Source organism: Artibeus jamaicensis, unplaced genomic scaffold (genome assembly GCF_021234435.1).
Source record: "Artibeus jamaicensis isolate MK-2021 breed Jamaican fruit bat unplaced genomic scaffold, CSHL_Jam_final scaffold_1964, whole genome shotgun sequence".
Taxonomy (NCBI): domain Eukaryota; kingdom Metazoa; phylum Chordata; class Mammalia; order Chiroptera; family Phyllostomidae; genus Artibeus; species Artibeus jamaicensis.
Genome location: NW_026522030.1, coordinates 29,599,829 through 29,617,444, shown reverse-complemented (window position 1 = coordinate 29,617,444; position 17,616 = coordinate 29,599,829). Strand labels below are relative to the sequence as shown.

Sequence of the window (17,616 nt, the reverse complement as noted above, 5' to 3'; positions counted from 1 at the left end):
GAATTTTATGAAATAGTTTGAGGAGAGGTATTAGTTCTTATCGGAATGTTTCTAAGATTCACCTGTGAAGCCATTTGGTCCATGGCCTTTGTTTATTGGGAATTTTTTGATTACTGCTTCCATTTCATCTTGTGTCTATTCAGATTCTCCTGGTCTTCCTCATTTAGTTGTGGAAGATTGTATCTTCCTAAGAATTCATCCATTTCATCCAGGTTGTCTGATTTGTTGGCATATAGTTGTTCATAATATTTTCTTTCTTCTTTGAATTTCTTTGGTGTCACTTGTTATTTCTTTTTCATTTGGATATTATTTATTTGGGTCCTTTTTTTTTTGATGAATTTGGTTAAAGGTTTGTCAGTCTTGTTTATCTTTTCAAAGAATCAGCTCTTGGATTCATTGATCTTTTGTATCATTTTTTATACTCTATTTTATTTATTTCTCCCCTGGTCTTAATTACTTCCTTTCTTCTACTCACTTTGGGCTTTGTTGTTCTTTTTCAAGTTTCTTTAATTGTGAAGTTAGGTTGTTTATTTGAGCTTTTTCTTATTTTTCGTGATAGTACTGTAATGCTATGACTTTGTCTTTTAGGATTGCTTCCCAGGGTCCCACAGACTTTGGATTTTTGTGTCCTAATTTTAATTTGTTTCAAGGTGTCATTTGATTTTTTCCTTTGACCTCATTGTTGACCCATTCACTGTTTAATAACCTGTTATTTAGCTTCCATGTGTTTGTGTGTTTTTCAGTGTTCTTGTGACTGACTTATAGTTTCTTAGCATTGTGGTCAGAGAAGATGCTTGCTATACATTCAGTCTTCTTAAATTTATTGAGATTGTTTTGTTTCCTAACTTAAGGTCTATCCTAGAGAACATTCCATGTGCATTTGAAAAGCATGTATATCCTGCTGCTTTGGGATGAAATGCTCTGAAGCTGCCAATTAAATCCATTTGACCTAGTGTGTCATTCATTTAAGGCCCCTGTCTCCTTGTTGATTTTCTGTCTGGTAGGTTAAAATTCCCAACTGTAACTGTATTTCTGTCCATCTCTCCCTTTATGTCCATCAAGATTTGCTTCACATGTTTAGTTGCTTCTGTGTTGGGTGCTTAAATGTTTATTAGAGTTATGTCCTCTTGTTAGATTGTTTCCTTTATCATTATGTAGTGTCCCTTTTTGTCTTTTAATACAGACTTGGTTTCAAAGTCTGTTTTGTCGGATCTAAGTACTGCTAGCCCAGCATTTTTTCCCTTTCCATTTGGGTGAAATATCTTTTTCCAACCCTTTACTTTCACTCTGCTCGTATGTTTTGGTACAAGGTATGTCACTCTTGGAGGCAGCATATATAGGGGTCTGGCACAAATAATGCCCCTTTCTTATTATAACATCTTTTATAACAGAATCAGAAGCATGTAATTCTGTAACACAACAATATCACACTCAAGCACACCACACTACGTTTTAGGTGAGGCATTCAAATTAAAACTATAAATTGTTATTCCCATGTCACTACCCTGCCAACCACACTCAAGCAGGTGTTACTGCTGCCAGACCCTGTATATATATATGGGTCTCGTTTTCTTACCCATTCAGCTACCCTCTGTCTTTTTGTTTGGAGCATTTAAGCCATTTACATTAAAGTTTTTAAAAATTTTCCCAGTTCAGTATTATTTTTCATCTCTCCTGGTTATTTCCTTATAAATGAGATAATAAACTTTAAAGTGTTTTATCAGTTTAAAAACACTATAAACAGAAATACACATACTGTGTGATGTTGTGTAATAAAATCACAATCAGAAATGCACTGGGGTGTGGTACTTACCAGTTGGGTGTGTATAAGTTTATTCATGGTATTCCCTTTTACTTCAGAGCTTGTTGAAAGTATTCCGTAACTGAAATGCTTTGGGGACTAGTGACCATAGGTGACTCCAGGTGACTCATAATTGAGTGGCTTCTCCTGAAGGCCCTTCTGGCTTTGGAGGAGTAGGCCAGGACCCTGCTGATACCATGCAGTATTCTGGCCTTTCTAAATTTAAGAACTACTCGATTCTGTTCTAGCTATTGATCTTTTCTAGAGGAAATGATGATTGAAAACTTTGGTTATAGCATCAATAAAGGGTGTACAGGACTCCTGACCTTGCCGTCTCCATCCTCCCCACCCCCACTATCATGAACAGAACTCCCTCTGAATTGTTCCTGACCCAAAATGATTTCTGTACTAAATGCACTACAGGTAGAGTAGCAGTATAATTGATCTTCTTCTGCCCTGGTGGGCTGGTTTTGAGAGAAAGGTGAGGTCTGGCCTGGACGACAGGTATAAAGTGGAGGCACACCAGGACCTAGCAGTCACCATAGCCAGATTTTTGTGGTGCCAAGTAGATGGGATATTTGAAGGCTGATGAGCAAACAAATGGTAGCAAATGAGTTTAGGGTTCTTGATCATGGTTGTCCACTCGACCTTTAGCTTATTCTTTCTGGATGGAATATTGTCAGTGAGCAGGCTGTCTGAGCACTGCACCTTTGCCGAGGGAAAGCAGAATTAGCTTGGTGTGCTTTTGAAATCCAATTAGAAAGTCCGATGTGGAGATGGTATTTATAGTCCAGCCTGCCGTATTGAACCAAAACCTTATTGTGATTGTTGAAAGGAGATGTGTTTTGGGTAACAGCAGCCGATTGAAATCCTATCATTATGGACCGTTAGTATATCTGTGCTGAAGGGTAGTGCTACACCAATGCCTAGAACAGTCCTTGTGTGAGGCTTAAAAGAGAAGATCCACAGGATGCAGTACACAGTCTTAGGGCTGAGTTGCTGTTGCAGAGGGAGGGGCTCACTCGCCTGTCAGGGACTGTGCCTGCAGCTCTCTGTGGATTCTTTCACTCAGGCTTCAAAGCAGCCCAGTTGAGGGAGTGCTTGGTGGGGGTGTTGCCCACAAACTGGTTGAGACTGAACAGCATCCCCAAGGCTACAGACCTATTAAAGAGAAGACTGGACTCAAACCCAGGCAGTCTGACTCAGAGAGGTGCTCTTGCCTGCTAGTCAAGTCTGTGCTGTCTGTTATTAAAATTAGCTAATTATAACAACACTACCTCTTCAAGGAGTAATACTTTATAGAACTTTCTCAGACATAGTCATCTTTGATCTTGAGGGGCAAGACCACTTCTTTAGGTTGCCAGAGGTGTCATTTCTCCAACTGACTTGGTTAAATAGCCTCAGTAAAGTCCAGGTTGGATTTCAGACTTGGCTCTAGAATTTTTCTCACTTTGAGATGACATTTGTAAAGCTAGCCATACCTGTCTTTAAAGCTTATCTTTTACTACCAAAGCAATTAGTATTTTCCGTATATTAAGACAAATAATTTTTCTTTGGCTTCTTCTTGTCTGGCTCCCTCCTCTTCTTTCATTAAACATCTACCTTGTTCTTTTTAATAATCCCATAGAAGTGTCTACTTTTTAAAAATATAGAGCTTTTCTTTGTAAGTTAATTTTAGCTAATTTTTTTTCAGGGCTTTTTACTAGGCATTCACATGTAAAGTATTTTGTCCTCTTTGGATGACCCATGGACTTCTTGTTCCTAACAAATTTGATAGTAAATTTACATGATCAAACTGTAGTAAGATTTATGTTTCATGTTTCTAGACATGTAGACTTATACGGAATCATGCTGCAGCTCCAGTAAGTTTTCTTATGTAGTAACCTAAGGAAATATCTAACCTAGGTGGGCTTTTAATAACTATAAAGAGCCCTGACCGGTGTGGCTCAGGGGGTTGGGTATTTTCCTGCAGACCAAACGGTTGCTGGTTTGATTCCTGGTGGGGGCACATGTCTGGGTTACGGGGTCAGGTCCCAGACCTGACCTTTATGCTCCCCTAGGGGGCATAAAGAGGAAATGCATCGTTATTTCTCTCGCACATCGATGTTTCTCTCTTCCTTTTCCCCTCCCTTCTCTCTGTCTAAAAAATAATAAAGTTTTTTAAAGATATAATAAAATAACAATAAAGAAGTAAAAATGAGCCCTTTGTATGTGTGAAAGCGTGTTTAGCAGAATTTATTTAATTCCTCCGTTCCCACGCCCAGCGAAGATCGCGGCAGTCTCTGGGCGGCAGAATGGTACACTTGTGAGATTCCTGATGACAGCCTGCGCCAAGTCCAGTTCGATTCCAGAGCAGTTATGTTATTAAAACATTGCTTATTGCTCCAGTGCCCATTGTTCAGCTTAACCTTTATATGCTAGTGATAATTAACTACTTCATCATCTACCAGGAAACGCCAACATGTGACTCCGATCTACAGTAAAATTCACAAATAAATACTGCCCACAGAACCTGAAACTGAAACAGCCAGTTTAAAAAAATTACCATTGAATATTAATTTTAAGAAAGTATTTCACCATTGTTTAGAAACCAGTTTTTCCTTTTGGACAGAGTGGAAGTAAGTTAAGTGTATCAGAATCAGAAGGCTCAGATAGTTTGTAATCATACACATGTACTCTTTTGGGGAGTAAAATATCAAATTAGTAGGATGAAGTCATCAAGAAGTAGGTTAAAGAGCAAAGGGGAAGAGGGTCAGAGTTTCCAAGGGTACGCTACTCAGGTCTCACTCTAGTGAATGGTTTCCCATGCAGCTGTTCATTCTACAGGTCCTCTGGGGGGGGGGGGTATATCACAGGGATTTTGAATTAAGATGGAGTACAGAAGTGATGTTTCCCCATTCATGTTCAAAAACATTCCTGGGCAGTTCTGTGTTGCTCACTGTGCTGGGTTTCCCTTACCCCAGGAACATACAGCCTGAAGTAGGAAGTGGCCTTGGAAACAGCCATGAATTGTGAGTGCTCTACTCGTTGGGTGAACAGAATGTTAAGGAATAGAGGAATGGGTGATCAGTTCTGCCTGATAGTGTCTGAAGGAGCTTTGAAAAGTGATACTAGAGCTGTATCTTAAGACTGAGATTTCAAAAGGAAGGTACTGAGGGAACGGGCATTCTCATGAGCCAGGAAAAAAGGCTACAGATGCAACATAAAACACCGAGCACTGGGCAGCTACAACAAGCTCCTGGTGCTGAGACGAGGCCAGGACCCTGGGTTGGGGCATGAAGTGAAGGGCCCGAGAAAATAGCCATCCTCAGAAATCTGGATAGTGGGAAACCATTTGTTGTTTTCTTAGGGATTCAATTTGTTGAATATCAGTTTAGGAAATGTGAATCCCAGAAATGTGGAGGGTAGACTGGAGAGGGCAGAAACTAGATACAAGGCTCTGGCACTAAATATGGCAGCTCAGAGTTTGTTTGTGTGCACAATTGTGTGCATGGTCATAAAAGCCCGATTTCCTTGGGTCATGGTGTGCAAACACAGCAGAAGCGTTGGCCTAAGTCTTAACTTGGGAACGAGGAATGGAACTCAGAGATACATGAAAATCCAGAAGCAGTTTGTTTTTTTTTTAATTGAAATTATTGAGTAAAGAAAGGAATTACTTGGCTTCTGATGTTTCAGTGTTCAGCCTTACTAAATAATGCCTGCCACCGTTTCTGCCACCGAGATTAAGGGTGGATGTTTGAGTAGGGTTAGTTGCAGGGTTTGGTGCCTGCATCTAGAATATTTGTATAAAACCTTGAAAGGGATTAGTACAGGAAGGAAGGGTTTAGGAATATCCAGCCCCTGTCAGTGGGAATGTGCTCACACTGGTCATTCTCATCTTTCTCCTCCTCCAATCTTTGACCCTGCATCCCTGCCTTTGGAATTGGTGGCAGACTTTCCACACCACAGTTCACCACCAGGGGTGATCTCTTGGTCGAAATATTGACCCAGGTGTGGAAAAAGTTTATTGTTCGTCCTTTAACAACAATGTGCTTTGAAAGTTTAGCCACAAGAGAATATATCATTATGGGATAATGCAAGTAAAACAATATAGAGCGCAAAGTTCTGGCTGTTACACTGCTTCTTACAGTTAATTAAAGGGTCCTTGGAAATTTTGTGTATCTTTATAAATGTTAATTATTATTAACAGACTAACAAAGGAAAAAAGGATAGTTTTACTGAATAGTTTTCCAAATTGATTGGATGCCTGGCAAGGATATTCTGTGGTGATTCTTTGTTCTTCCTCGGATTTTTTTTTTTTTCTTATTTCCGATATTCTTTGCCTTCCAAGAACAGCCCTCTCCTTTCCTTCCCCAGGCTGGGGGCACTTGGAGTTTTTTGTTTGTTTTAGATTTTATTTATCTTTAGAAGGGAAGGGAAGGAGAGAGGGAGAGAAATGTCAATGCGTGGTTGGTTCCTTCTTGTGCGTCCCCTGCTGGGAAATGGCCTGCAACCCAGGCATGTGCCCTGACTGGGAATCGAACCACGATCCTTTGGTCCGCAGGCCTGTGCTCAATCCACTGAGCTACACCAGCCAGGGCTACTAGCACTTGGAGTTTTGTTCTGGGCCCTACTGAGCCTTGCACTCAGCCCTGCTCCCTTTCTTACACCTTTGTATAGAGCGCCTGTTTGGTCTTTCTGGAACCAGTCACTAGCCAGTGCTTAAGGTTAGTTTCACTTTTCATCAGTGCTTTCTTCACTTACTTCTTCATGTATAGTTTTAAGCTCTCATAGCATCTAAATGCGCCCAGTCACCACCCGACTTAATGGCAGACAGACCCATTCTCTGCTTTAGATCTTGTCACCGGTGTGTGTTTTCTGTGTGTGGAGCTCCTCTGGTTGAGAGCTCTTTGGAAGAGCACAGGTGACAGAGGTGGCTTGAGCACATACAGATCACCCCCGACTGTGATCCCAGGGGGGTAGGGACCACCTTTCTCCATTCCCTGAGCCTAATGGGATTCCTGGGTTTCCAGAGATAAAAAGGAACAGGAATCATAAAGGAATACAGTGCATTTTTGCGGGTGTTTCTTGTTTCGTTTTGCTTTAATCTGTCAACTCTGTATCTTCCAGGCCCTTAAGGTGCAGGGTGTAAAGCAAAACTCCATAAATATGACCATTGTATACACGATCATCATTTTAGGGTGCTTAAATTCCTCAAGAGTACCTCTCCTTTTTTCCATTGAAGAATTACTAATTATCTGTCAAGCTGGACTCTAAATTACTCGGTTTCTCTGTGGAGACTTAAAATACTGGTTTCCCATTCACCAGCCAACTTCAAAGAAAGAAGCCTGCCTTTTCTTCCTTCTTCTTCTCTCGTATCTGCTTGCTTTCTTAATTCTCTAAAGCTACTTCAACAGTATAATATAAACATCTTCATTCGACCAAACCCATTCTGTCTTTTGAGTTTACAGTACTCCCTGCCTCCCTTTTTATTCCTCTCGCTCCCCGTCTCATCTCTGCTTCTCTCTTTTGTTCTTTCCTTTTTTCCTTCTCCTTTCCCTTTTTCTTCTTCTCCTTGTTATTTTCTCTGTACCTGTTTTCTTCTTCCTTTCTCCTCCTCCCGTCTCCTTAACGGCTTTGCAAGTGTACACTAATGGACAAAAAGGAGATAAAGTCTCAAATGATGTAAAAAATCACACTGTTAAATGGCTGACCATTTCTCAACCGTGCTTCTTTTTTCTACTTTCAGAGCTCTTCCGTATCCCCGTCAGCCAGTTTCCGAGGTGCTGAGAAGCACAGAAACTCCACGGACTATTCCTCTGACAGCAAAAAGCAGAAAACTGAAGAAAAGGAAATTGCAGCTCGTTACGTAGGTTCATTCACCTTTGCTTTGGGGAGGCCCGTTTGTCCTGCTTTTTATTAGCGTCCATTTTACCCTTTGACTGTTACCAGCCAAAACTCTAGAATACAGGATAATGACATCCTAAGAGGAAAAAAAGTCATCGCAGTCGTAGCTTTGTCGTAATTGGCTGGCCCGAAGTCCACTGTGGGTGCAGGTGAGCGCACACTGGTGTGTGAGGGAGCACGGAGTGCTTTATCTGGCAACTAATGGAATACTTGTGTGGCCCATATCATTATTTCTGTAGATAGGTTTGTTTCCCACCGTATATTTCAAGGTGGCTAATTTTTTGTGGTCAGCTAGAAATGTTAAGGAAAAACATAAAGTCATAGAAAGTCTGTTCATGTTTACGTGTGCTGAGGAATCTAGAAAGCCTGTGGAGTATGACTTACAGAGACATCTAGGATGTCCCTGGCCCGGACTGACACTCGGTTTTCTTCAGTGACTGGTCCTTGAGGTCACGTGGTAAAGGGAGCAAGCTGGAAATCGCTGGGATGGTCACGTAGTAAAGGGATCTGCTTCCTGTGGTGGCACCTAGCAAGACTGCAGGCCTCGTGGAGGGAAAAGGCCGAAGACTAGGATTTCCATGTGAAAACTCCCATTTTTTAAATTGTGGCCACTTACCCAGTTTTAAAAAAACAGAACAAATGACACCCACGTGCAGGCAGGTTCAGTGTGGGCACGCCAGTTTTCAGCTTGTACTCTGGAGGAGCCAGGAAGCCACATGAGCTTGAGTTTCTCAAACTGTAAAGTGGAATCATTATATTACCTACCTCACAACTTCCAGCTGAGGCTGAAAGAACATAGAGTACATTGTAGAATGTGTAGCACTGTTTGGTGCAATTCTTTGTATAAGGCATGACTGATTAGTCTGGATTTATCTAGGGTAAATATGGTGGCTGCTGCTGCTTCTTTTTTTTAACTGGGGGAGGAGGAGGTAATACTTGTCAATTGTCGATGCAGGACAGCGATGGTGAGAAGAGTGATGACAACTTGGTGGTTGACGTTTCCAATGAGGTATGTTTACGGCTCACTTCCTGTTCATACCCAGCTCTGACAAAGACCGGTGTCCTAACAATTAGTGTCTACAATGCTTTCTTAATTTCTGGTAGTGCCCACTTCACATTTACCTGGAAAATTAATGCATTACTGATTCTATACGTTACTGATACCCGTTACTGCGATTCTTTTCTGCGATGCGCTAGTGCGTTTTACTGCCACCGTGAATGCACACCAGACCTTCGTGCTTAGTTAGCTTGCAGATCGCATTGACAAGTGACTTGCAAATTTGTAGAGTTTTGATTTTTCTTTTAAATAAAGACCACACGTTTGTAGTGTTTTCTTTGACCTTGATACTGAATATTTTCTTCAGTGATTTGGTGAGTCTGAAGATTATCGAAGCTTTTAAATACTTTCAGCTAGAAACGTCCACACCCAAGTACTCCAGCACTGTGAGTGTGCTGTGCCGCGTTAATACCCGAGGTCTTCCTTCACAGGATCCGTCCTCCCCGCGGGGGAGCCCCGCACATTCCCCAAGAGAGAACGGCCTGGACAAGACACGCCTGCTCAAGAAAGACGCCCCCATCAGCCCGGCCTCAATCGCATCCTCCAGCAGTACTCCTTCCTCCAAATCCAAAGAACTCAGCCTTGTAAGTGGGCCATCGTCATTCTTAGTATTGGCCGGCTTCAGGATGGTTGGGTTTGACTAATTTTTTAATTTTGTATTTTTTACATTTTTCTATAGGACTTTTATTTCCAAACGTATGTATATGTTCAGCATTGAAGTTTAATCAGCAAAAGTATTGTTGGAACAGATGGGTTTACTGACTTGTCAGTGACGGATGTTTGTTGTGTGAGTCTTGGTGCAAGGCTAGAGGGGGGAGATGGGGAAATTGAGTGAAACGCGTCGTAGTGAAGACAAAGAAGTACACGCTGGAGTTACAGAGATAGTTTTGTCACTTGTGGTTTATGGTGAATTTAGCTTCTGGCTTGGATGTGATTTTGTTGCTAGCTTTGTTTGAATTACCAAGCTATATGTGACTGCGATAATTTTCTCTTTCTATCTAAAAAGTAATCTGTCATTTACAAAAATGTACCTTGACTCACACCACAAATTGCAACTCAAAATGAAACTGCTGGCAAGTCCGGGTGATCTCCCCGTAACCCCGTCTTCTGTGGCTGTGTAGTTAATTGCATTTTTGTGTGGTGTGTCTTTCTTTTTCCTCACCATATTTCCTTGTGATATAACATTAACAACGACAAAAAAGACAAGTTTAGTTTTAAATAACTGTTTGAATTCACAGCTGAAGGAAAGAAAGTTTGTCAGTTTTTCTGCAAATTACTGGGGCATGTCTTAGGGGAGATCTAGTTTATGTTTTTCTCTGTTCTCTCTTGGCCTTTTGTAATGGTGGCTCCTCTGTGCTGATCTGTATGGTGGTTCAGGCTTGGATCTTTTCTAATGGGACCTGTTAACCAGTCCCTTGTGACTTAACAGTCCACCAGCAGCCCAACTTAAACCATTCAGTCTTAAAGCCACCAGCAAGTGGTGGGCTAGTCAGAACACGTGATTCGTCTGCCTCCAACTGACCCTAATCCGTTTCTTGGAAATGGTCTATTCTGTCCTTAATTCAGCTTCCGGATATGTTCTCTTGAACATTGGTTTTGTGGTCTTGGGGAACCCTTAATTTAGCTCTTTTTAATCAATGAAAATAATAAAGACCCAAGCTAAAGAACCTTTGTCATTTTTTTCTTTCCTTTGTCTTTCTCTTTTAAAATGTAAAACATCATTGTTTTTAAACAACATTGTTAAAGCTGTGTTCTCATTGGGAATGTATCTTGTTGCATCTCTTGTTAGAATGAAAAATCTACTACTCCTGTTTCAAAGTCCAATACCCCTACTCCACGAACCGACGCACCCACCCCAGGCAGTAATTCCACCCCTGGACTGAGGCCGGTACCTGGAAAACCACCAGGCGTCGACCCCTTGGGTTAGTAAGAAAAAAAGTTTTCTATATATTTATAAGTTGCTTACTTTTAAAAGAAATTAAAGCAGTTTAAAGAGTGCAGTTTGTTGAGAGTGTTAATAACCAGCATGGCTGTTTGACAAAGTTATTTAGCCCAAACCAAGCACCTGGCACCTACTATGTCTAGCACATAGTAGGCATTCAGTAAAATAAGGTGAATGAATGAAGCATGAAAGCTTGAATGACATCTGTGAACATTAAAATAAGTTTATTTGGTCTATCATTCCTATTTTTTAATATATGTAAGAATGTCTAACTTCATTATTGTTTCCTGTGTTTTTGGTTTTTCCCCCTTTTTCTCCTTCCGTTTTGGTCTGTAGCCTCAAGCCTCAGGACACCGATGGCCGTCCCCTGTCCATACCCAACCCCGTTTGGGATCGTGCCCCACGCCGGCATGAACGGGGAGCTGACCAGCCCTGGAGCCGCCTACGCGGGGCTGCACAACATCTCCCCGCAGATGAGCGCAGCCGCCGCTGCCGCCGCCGCGGCCGCCGCCTACGGGAGATCACCGGTGGTATGTTTGTGGCTTTTTACTGAATAAACTGAATTTCAGAGCACAGAGGATGATCGTACATGTAACATGGTTTGTGTAATTTGAGTTCTCTATAGTATGTATTATAAATTAAACTATATGTGATTACATCCATTTTCTTTGATAAGGTGAGGGGATTTTTTAATATTATATATAATTAAAAAAATTTAAAGCTACAAAAGTAAGTAATAATTTAGTGAATGCTCTATTTCCATAATGAGCATGAATAATTATTAGTATGTTTTTATGGGTGTTCCACTCCCAGTTATGTTTACCATGAAGTGATACATCCTATCATTGCATCAATAAATATATAAATACCTTTGTATACGTTTCTAAAATCTTATTTAAATAATCGGTTCTCTCAGGTTTTAGATGGAATGAGTAAAGGTAACTCTGTTTTTACTGTTTTGCTTACGAAACATTTTAGGTTGGATTTGATCCCCACCATCACATGCGCGTGCCAGCCATTCCCCCCAACCTGACAGGCATTCCGGGAGGGAAACCGTGAGTACCCTGCGCCCCGCCCGTCGCGGGGCTGGCCCTTCAGACTCTGAGCACTTCTAGACAGTGTGGAGGGCTCCCCTGGCTTGTTTTCTTTTTACTTTTTTCCTTGCAAAGTATTTTCCATTTTCTCTTAGCACAAGGAAAGAGGTTAATGAGGTGGGGTTTTCTGTTTTCAATTTAAAATCTCGAGCTGCTAATACGGAATTGCAAATTGCTGAGGCATTTCCAGCAGTCAGGTTCTCTCTCCATCTCTTACTGTTTTCAAGGCAGTTCTTTCATTGCCTTGAAAAAAAAAAAAAGAGTCCTGCATGCAAATCTGGATGCTCAAAATGTTAGCATGTCGGGAAAAGACAAACCTAACTTCAAAGGCTGAAAAGAAAGAAGTGTGGTTTTGCTGTGGTTTTGTGTTCGGTCGTGTTTCCAGGGGACGTGGCTTGCTCCCTTGTCAGTGGCTGCTTGTCTTGGGAGCTGGGGGTCCTTGTATTCACAGCCCCCTTGAGTCATGAATGTAAAACTCAGGCACATCGTTGTTCCAGCCTCTTGTACATTCTCATCTTGCCATATTTCTTTCCTCATCTTTCATTTCAACCCAGTGTACCTTTCAATTGGCTTCATCTTCCCAGATACAAAGAATTTACTATAAAATAACACTGGCTTTTCCTTTAAAATGCCAGCTTGCTTTTTTTCCTTCTCTCTTTTGGAAAGCATCCCCACAGAACCTCCCTGCCTTGTTACTCACGTGTTTTATTCTTGTTGCTCTTCCCATTGGCATCCGGCCTGCCACTCGACGTGCCATATCGTGTGCTGCCTCTGTGGTCTCTCGTGCTTTCTCACCGGCCCTCTGCTTCCCAGACTCGGCCCTCGGGAGCCAGCTGAGTCTCCTTCTCTCAGAGGCTCCCCTGCTGCCTTGCCTACCTTGGGGCGTTTGCTCTTTCTGGTCCTTCCCGCATACTTCAGGTCTTGCGAAGATACCACTTAGGAGCCTTCTGCCCTGATAATGCTATCTAAAACAGCATCCTTTCCCTTTTCCCCCATTGTCGTTCTTTTCTAATACTTGCCTTTTTCATACCTGTCTGCAGCCATTATCTGCCTCTGCCTGCTTGAACAGAAGTCCCATAATAGCAGAGCAGCAGAAATCTTTTCTGTTCAGTTACAGAAAAGTGCCTAGAATGATACCTGGCTCATGGTTGTTTATCATGATTTATACCTATTGGATGGATGAATGAGTAAAAGTATGTGCCGATCTTTCCTTTCCCTCACCTCACGTTGCTTATTTATTTATTAACTATACAGTCAGGAACTTGTCAGCTTTTTGTCTCCAATGTGTCCTCTTCCCCCCCCCCTCAGGTTTCCTGCCCCTCAATGTTAATCATTCCTGACCTTGAGTGACCCTTTCTTTACTTTCCACCAGATACCTCAAACTCTTGGTTCTTCCTTGTGTAACTTGCTGCTGTACATACAGACTCTACCCTAACTTTCCTGGTGGATCACATACATGCTGACCCCGTAGTTGAGTTGCTCAGTAAATATTTGACTGATTAATAAGGGAGGCAAAGCAAATTCAACTTCAAGTTCCTTGAGAATTGAGGGTATAATCAATTATCAGAATTCTGTGTGTTCTGCAAATAGTTGTTTACTGACTGACAAGTGTTGTTGACCAAAAACTCCGATGTGTTTGGAGGTGAAAGTTCGGTTTTTTGTATGCGGTGACCTAAATAACCAGGTCAAAGGATTAATCAAATAACTCAAATACCCGGAGCTCCGTATGAAGCTGTGGGAAACAGAGCGTTCCCTTTGGGAAGAGGCACTGTCCTGTGTTTAGGTGCTGTCGTCACTCCTTAAGCAGTGGTTGCACACACAGCTGTAGTATAAGCACCAGAGCAGATGAGGTGGTGCTGTTTGTCTCAGCTGCTGCCCAAAGGCTGCAAGAGGTAAAACTGTGTTAAGTGTATTTCAAGAAGCAATGACATCTTTGGTTTAGAGGGTTTGAGCCATTTGAACTGCAATATAATCGTAGCTGGTCTGATTGAGATGGTGACTTCTGAACCTTTAGCTGGGCCTCCCTTCCTTCCCCCAGTCTTGATGCTCAGCATTTTAAAAATTTTGAATTCCTTTCGGAAGGGTTGGTGGTGGATGGTTGGGATGTTTCGTTCCTGGGAGTGACAGAGTCACAACTAATGCAATTGGCAAATGACACTAGGGACCCCAAAGAGAGTGGTGTGGTCCACAGAGTATGGGTTCTGGATGAGGTCGATTCAGGTTTCATTCCGACTCTGCCAGTTGACAACTAGAGGACAAGTTTATGCAATTTCTTAACTTTGTGAGCTTCATTTGGCTTATCCGTAAACCAGGGCTGATGTGAGGATGAAGTAAAACAGTATGTTCCATGTTTAGTACCGTGTTTGGTACAAGGTAGCTATTCAGTCAACTGCAGCATTACTTTCTGTCGGCCTTGCCCCAGGGCTCTATCAGTTTTTCAGCCTCTGATGCAATACAACATACTGTAGGGGGCAGAAATGGCTAAAGAAGAGTGGACTAAGTTAGACTCCACATTGCTGCTATTGGTGTGTTTTCATACAACAGGGCAGTGAGACATAAATTCAGTCATTTATGCACATAGAGATAATATGATTTTATTATAGATCTGTAGAAGAAGCGATTATAATGATTATATGACTCTTCAGGTTATAAGATACAGAACTGTGAAACACTGTGTTGTGCATATTTTCAACAAACTATTTTTTTGTGCTAGAACATGAAACATAATAAATCACCTGCCTCCCTCACCACACACATGCAGCAAGCGGCCGTCTCCAGAAAAACTTAAAGAAATTGGGCATCTCTGTCCTAATTACTTTTACAGAATGAATTGCTAGGTATTAGCAAAAATTATAATTAAGTGCATGTTTCATACTAATGAATAAAATAACATTTGTTTGGTAATTCACATTGGGTCCTTGTGTCTGTTCTGGTAAATTAGCAAGGGATCCACTCAGTATGTAATTGGAATGACAACATAGTTTAATTTCAACAGAAGCCAAAAATGGACCCTCTTCCTCACCTCTACTTAAATAAGGCTTCTACAGTGTGTAAATATTCAATTAAAACTGTGGTACTAATTGTATAATAGGCTATGGCATGTGAATTCAGCCATAACAAAAGACCTCAGGTTTATAGGTTTTACGCTGCTCATAATTCAGAAATCTTTCCTTGGTGTTGTATTTATTTGTTTTTAGAGCAAGATTTTTCAAAATAGGAACACTCTTGACACACAGTAAACCCTCAATTATTTGTTGCCTGGCTTAACTACCAGTGGATACACACACGACTTCCAGAACCTACTTTTGTATCACACGTTGTGAAGTATGATCACCAGACCTGTAATTGTAAATTTAAGGTCTGGTTCAGTCTTGGGACATTGAAAACCTGGAGAAGGTGTTGCAAAGTATGAGAAAAGTGAGTGTAACATCACAGAATTGGGCCTCTTACAGAAGGTGAAGGAGGTGGACTGTTGGAAGAGAAGGACCTTCTTTAAGCTGGGTTTTCATCAAAAAGTGATCTATATACAGTAACTGTGATGTGTACATGTTTGAAAAAGAATGATTTGCAGATTCCTTGATTAGTTGAAGTACAGTTCTGTGAGAAAGTCCAAACTAAGTCCTACAGAGTCCTGTATCTGTTACTTCTGGTATGTTGTCCTTCTCCTTCCTAGTTCAGGACCTTCATTACATCTCATCTAGATCATTGACGTGATTACTTCTTACTCCTCCTACCATTATACTGCTTGTTACCAAATTTATTCTATGAATGGCTCTGTCCCAGTGGTATCCCACCCCTTTTCCCTGCCCTCCCAAAATGTATATATTGCACCTAACCACTAAATCCTTATCGGTTGAATTTATTAGAACATCAGTGCGATATCCATAAGCTGAGAGAATAAAGAGAATACAGCAATAAAATGGAGCAGGGTAGGAAGGTGGGACGAGGGTCGGAGGTGTAGGGGTCAGGAGATGAGGCAAGAGCAATGAGTTCTTTGTAGAACTTCGGTGAACATCTGTCGTTCATCATTTATCGGTGTCATTCTAGCAGCAATTTCTCTCTACCCTGTAACTCTCTAAAGGCCTTACCCAAGATCTCAGTCCCTGGCATTACTACCAAGGCAAAAAGCCCCTGCTAAATGATCCACCCAGTCACCTTTGAACTTCTTCCACTAAGGGTTTGTCCATGTTCAGGTCATCCGAATTTGGTTGATCCCTCTGCAGTTCCCTCCAAGTTTATTTGAAATCTCTAAGTGCCCTTTATTAAATTCCATTTGTGATGTTCTCAGGCTGGCATTCTAACACTCCCCTGTTATGTTATTATATTGATATCTATTCATATGTATACATATGGATGATGTATCTTATCAGATTGTGCTTAGGCCAGTCCTTCCAGTCACGCACTATGGAGTCATTGTTGAATAAATGAATTCCTGGATTAAAACCAATTCAGAAATTACCCAGATAATTTCACCTCATTTTTAAGCCCTTGTTCTCTGCTGTTCCCCTGCCTCCCTATTTTCCATCCCTGGAATCATTTTTCCATCTTCCTTCCTCCCAGTGAAATCCTTCCATTCAGTAAAATCTATCCCGAGTGCCATTTCTCTCGTGAAACATAAGCCGTAGCTTTCTTTGTTGAACTACCACAGAACTTCCTGCTTTCCAGCCCGTATTGTAGTCACTTTTCTATTTCTCTCATAATTCCTAGAGGGTAAGCTGTTTGTGGGCAAGGCCAGTGCCTCACCTGATTCTGTATTCTTAGCATGACACAGATCAGGGTATGTGGCTGGGAAGTGTGCTTGCTCATGCATCCAGTTGGGTAGAAAAAAAACAGTTCTTCAAGCTTGAGTAAGTCTAATTTTGAGAAAGCTTGGCTTTTATTACTCATTGCAGTACTTATTGTATGTGCACAGCAAAGAGTTTGTTGAAATCTGATTAACAGTATGTACCAGGGCTTTATCTTTCCCAGTGTTCAGTACGTCACATATGCTTGTAGCAACAGTGGGCCACATGATGGCCTAAATGCAAGCAGGCTCTTGAAATTCTTATAAAGGGCGTTCCAGGAACATAGTAGGTGTTCACCGAGTGGTTGTGGTTGAACTGAAGAGTTGTCCTATTAAAAACCTCAGAAATTGTGTGTCGGTTTCTTAACTATTGAAACTCTCGAGGCTCTTTAAAAACCATTTAGTGATTCTAGAGAGGAGGGGGGGTGTCTTTTAAAGTAAACTATCATTAAGAATGTATAGCACCATCTAAACTTGGAATAACCTTTCTTTTGCCTCCTTTAAGATTTACTCTTCGTGACCTCTTAGTTGCCAAATCGATGAGCCTTTTCCTCGGCTGTAACCTGTCAGAATCTCTGCCCTTCTCTACAGGCATCGGCACCTTCCTTGCCCTCCTTGCCTGAGCTGACACCTGGCTGTCTCCTGAGGGGACTCCTCCCCTGCAGCCCTCTTAAGGGGTGCCCTTTCAGTATTTGTCTCACACCCGCAGTCCTCAGGGCCGTGGTGGGGTGATAAAGGCCGTGTCATCATCATCATCGTTCCCCCCAACCCCTCCCTGCTTTTCGAGTTTCTTCTAAAACCAAACTCTTTTTTTACCTGTTGATGAAAATTCTATGCCTCTCCGGCTTGTGCCATTGGACTGGCTGCTTTTCTGCACTGTTGGGGGACATTCCCCTCTTTATTAAGGACTCGAGGTCTGCCTCCCAGCTGAGTGCACCACTGTCCTGGGTGACTTGTTCACAAGGTCAGTCCCCCAGTAACTGCACCACGTCACCTCTGGTGAACTTCTGCCCCTCTCAGCTTCCCTTACCTACTCACAGACGCGCAAAGAAG

At 41.8% G+C, this 17,616-nt stretch overlaps 1 protein-coding gene across 9 annotated transcripts in view; it reads left to right on the top strand.

Annotated features, from left to right (window-relative positions):
• Positions 1-17,616, top strand: part of LOC119035888 (transducin-like enhancer protein 4) — a 144,799-nt gene that overhangs the window by 118,835 nt on the left and 8,348 nt on the right. For all 9 annotated transcript variants that reach the window (XM_053656223.1, XM_053656222.1, XM_053656225.1 and 6 more), the window contains 6 exons: positions 7,530-7,649; positions 8,643-8,696; positions 9,176-9,328; positions 10,534-10,666; positions 11,023-11,216; positions 11,665-11,741. In XM_053656223.1, the coding sequence (XP_053512198.1) occupies positions 7,530-7,649; positions 8,643-8,696; positions 9,176-9,328; positions 10,534-10,666; positions 11,023-11,216; positions 11,665-11,741 (731 nt within the window). The remainder of the gene's footprint in view (positions 1-7,529; positions 7,650-8,642; positions 8,697-9,175; positions 9,329-10,533; positions 10,667-11,022; positions 11,217-11,664; positions 11,742-17,616) is intronic.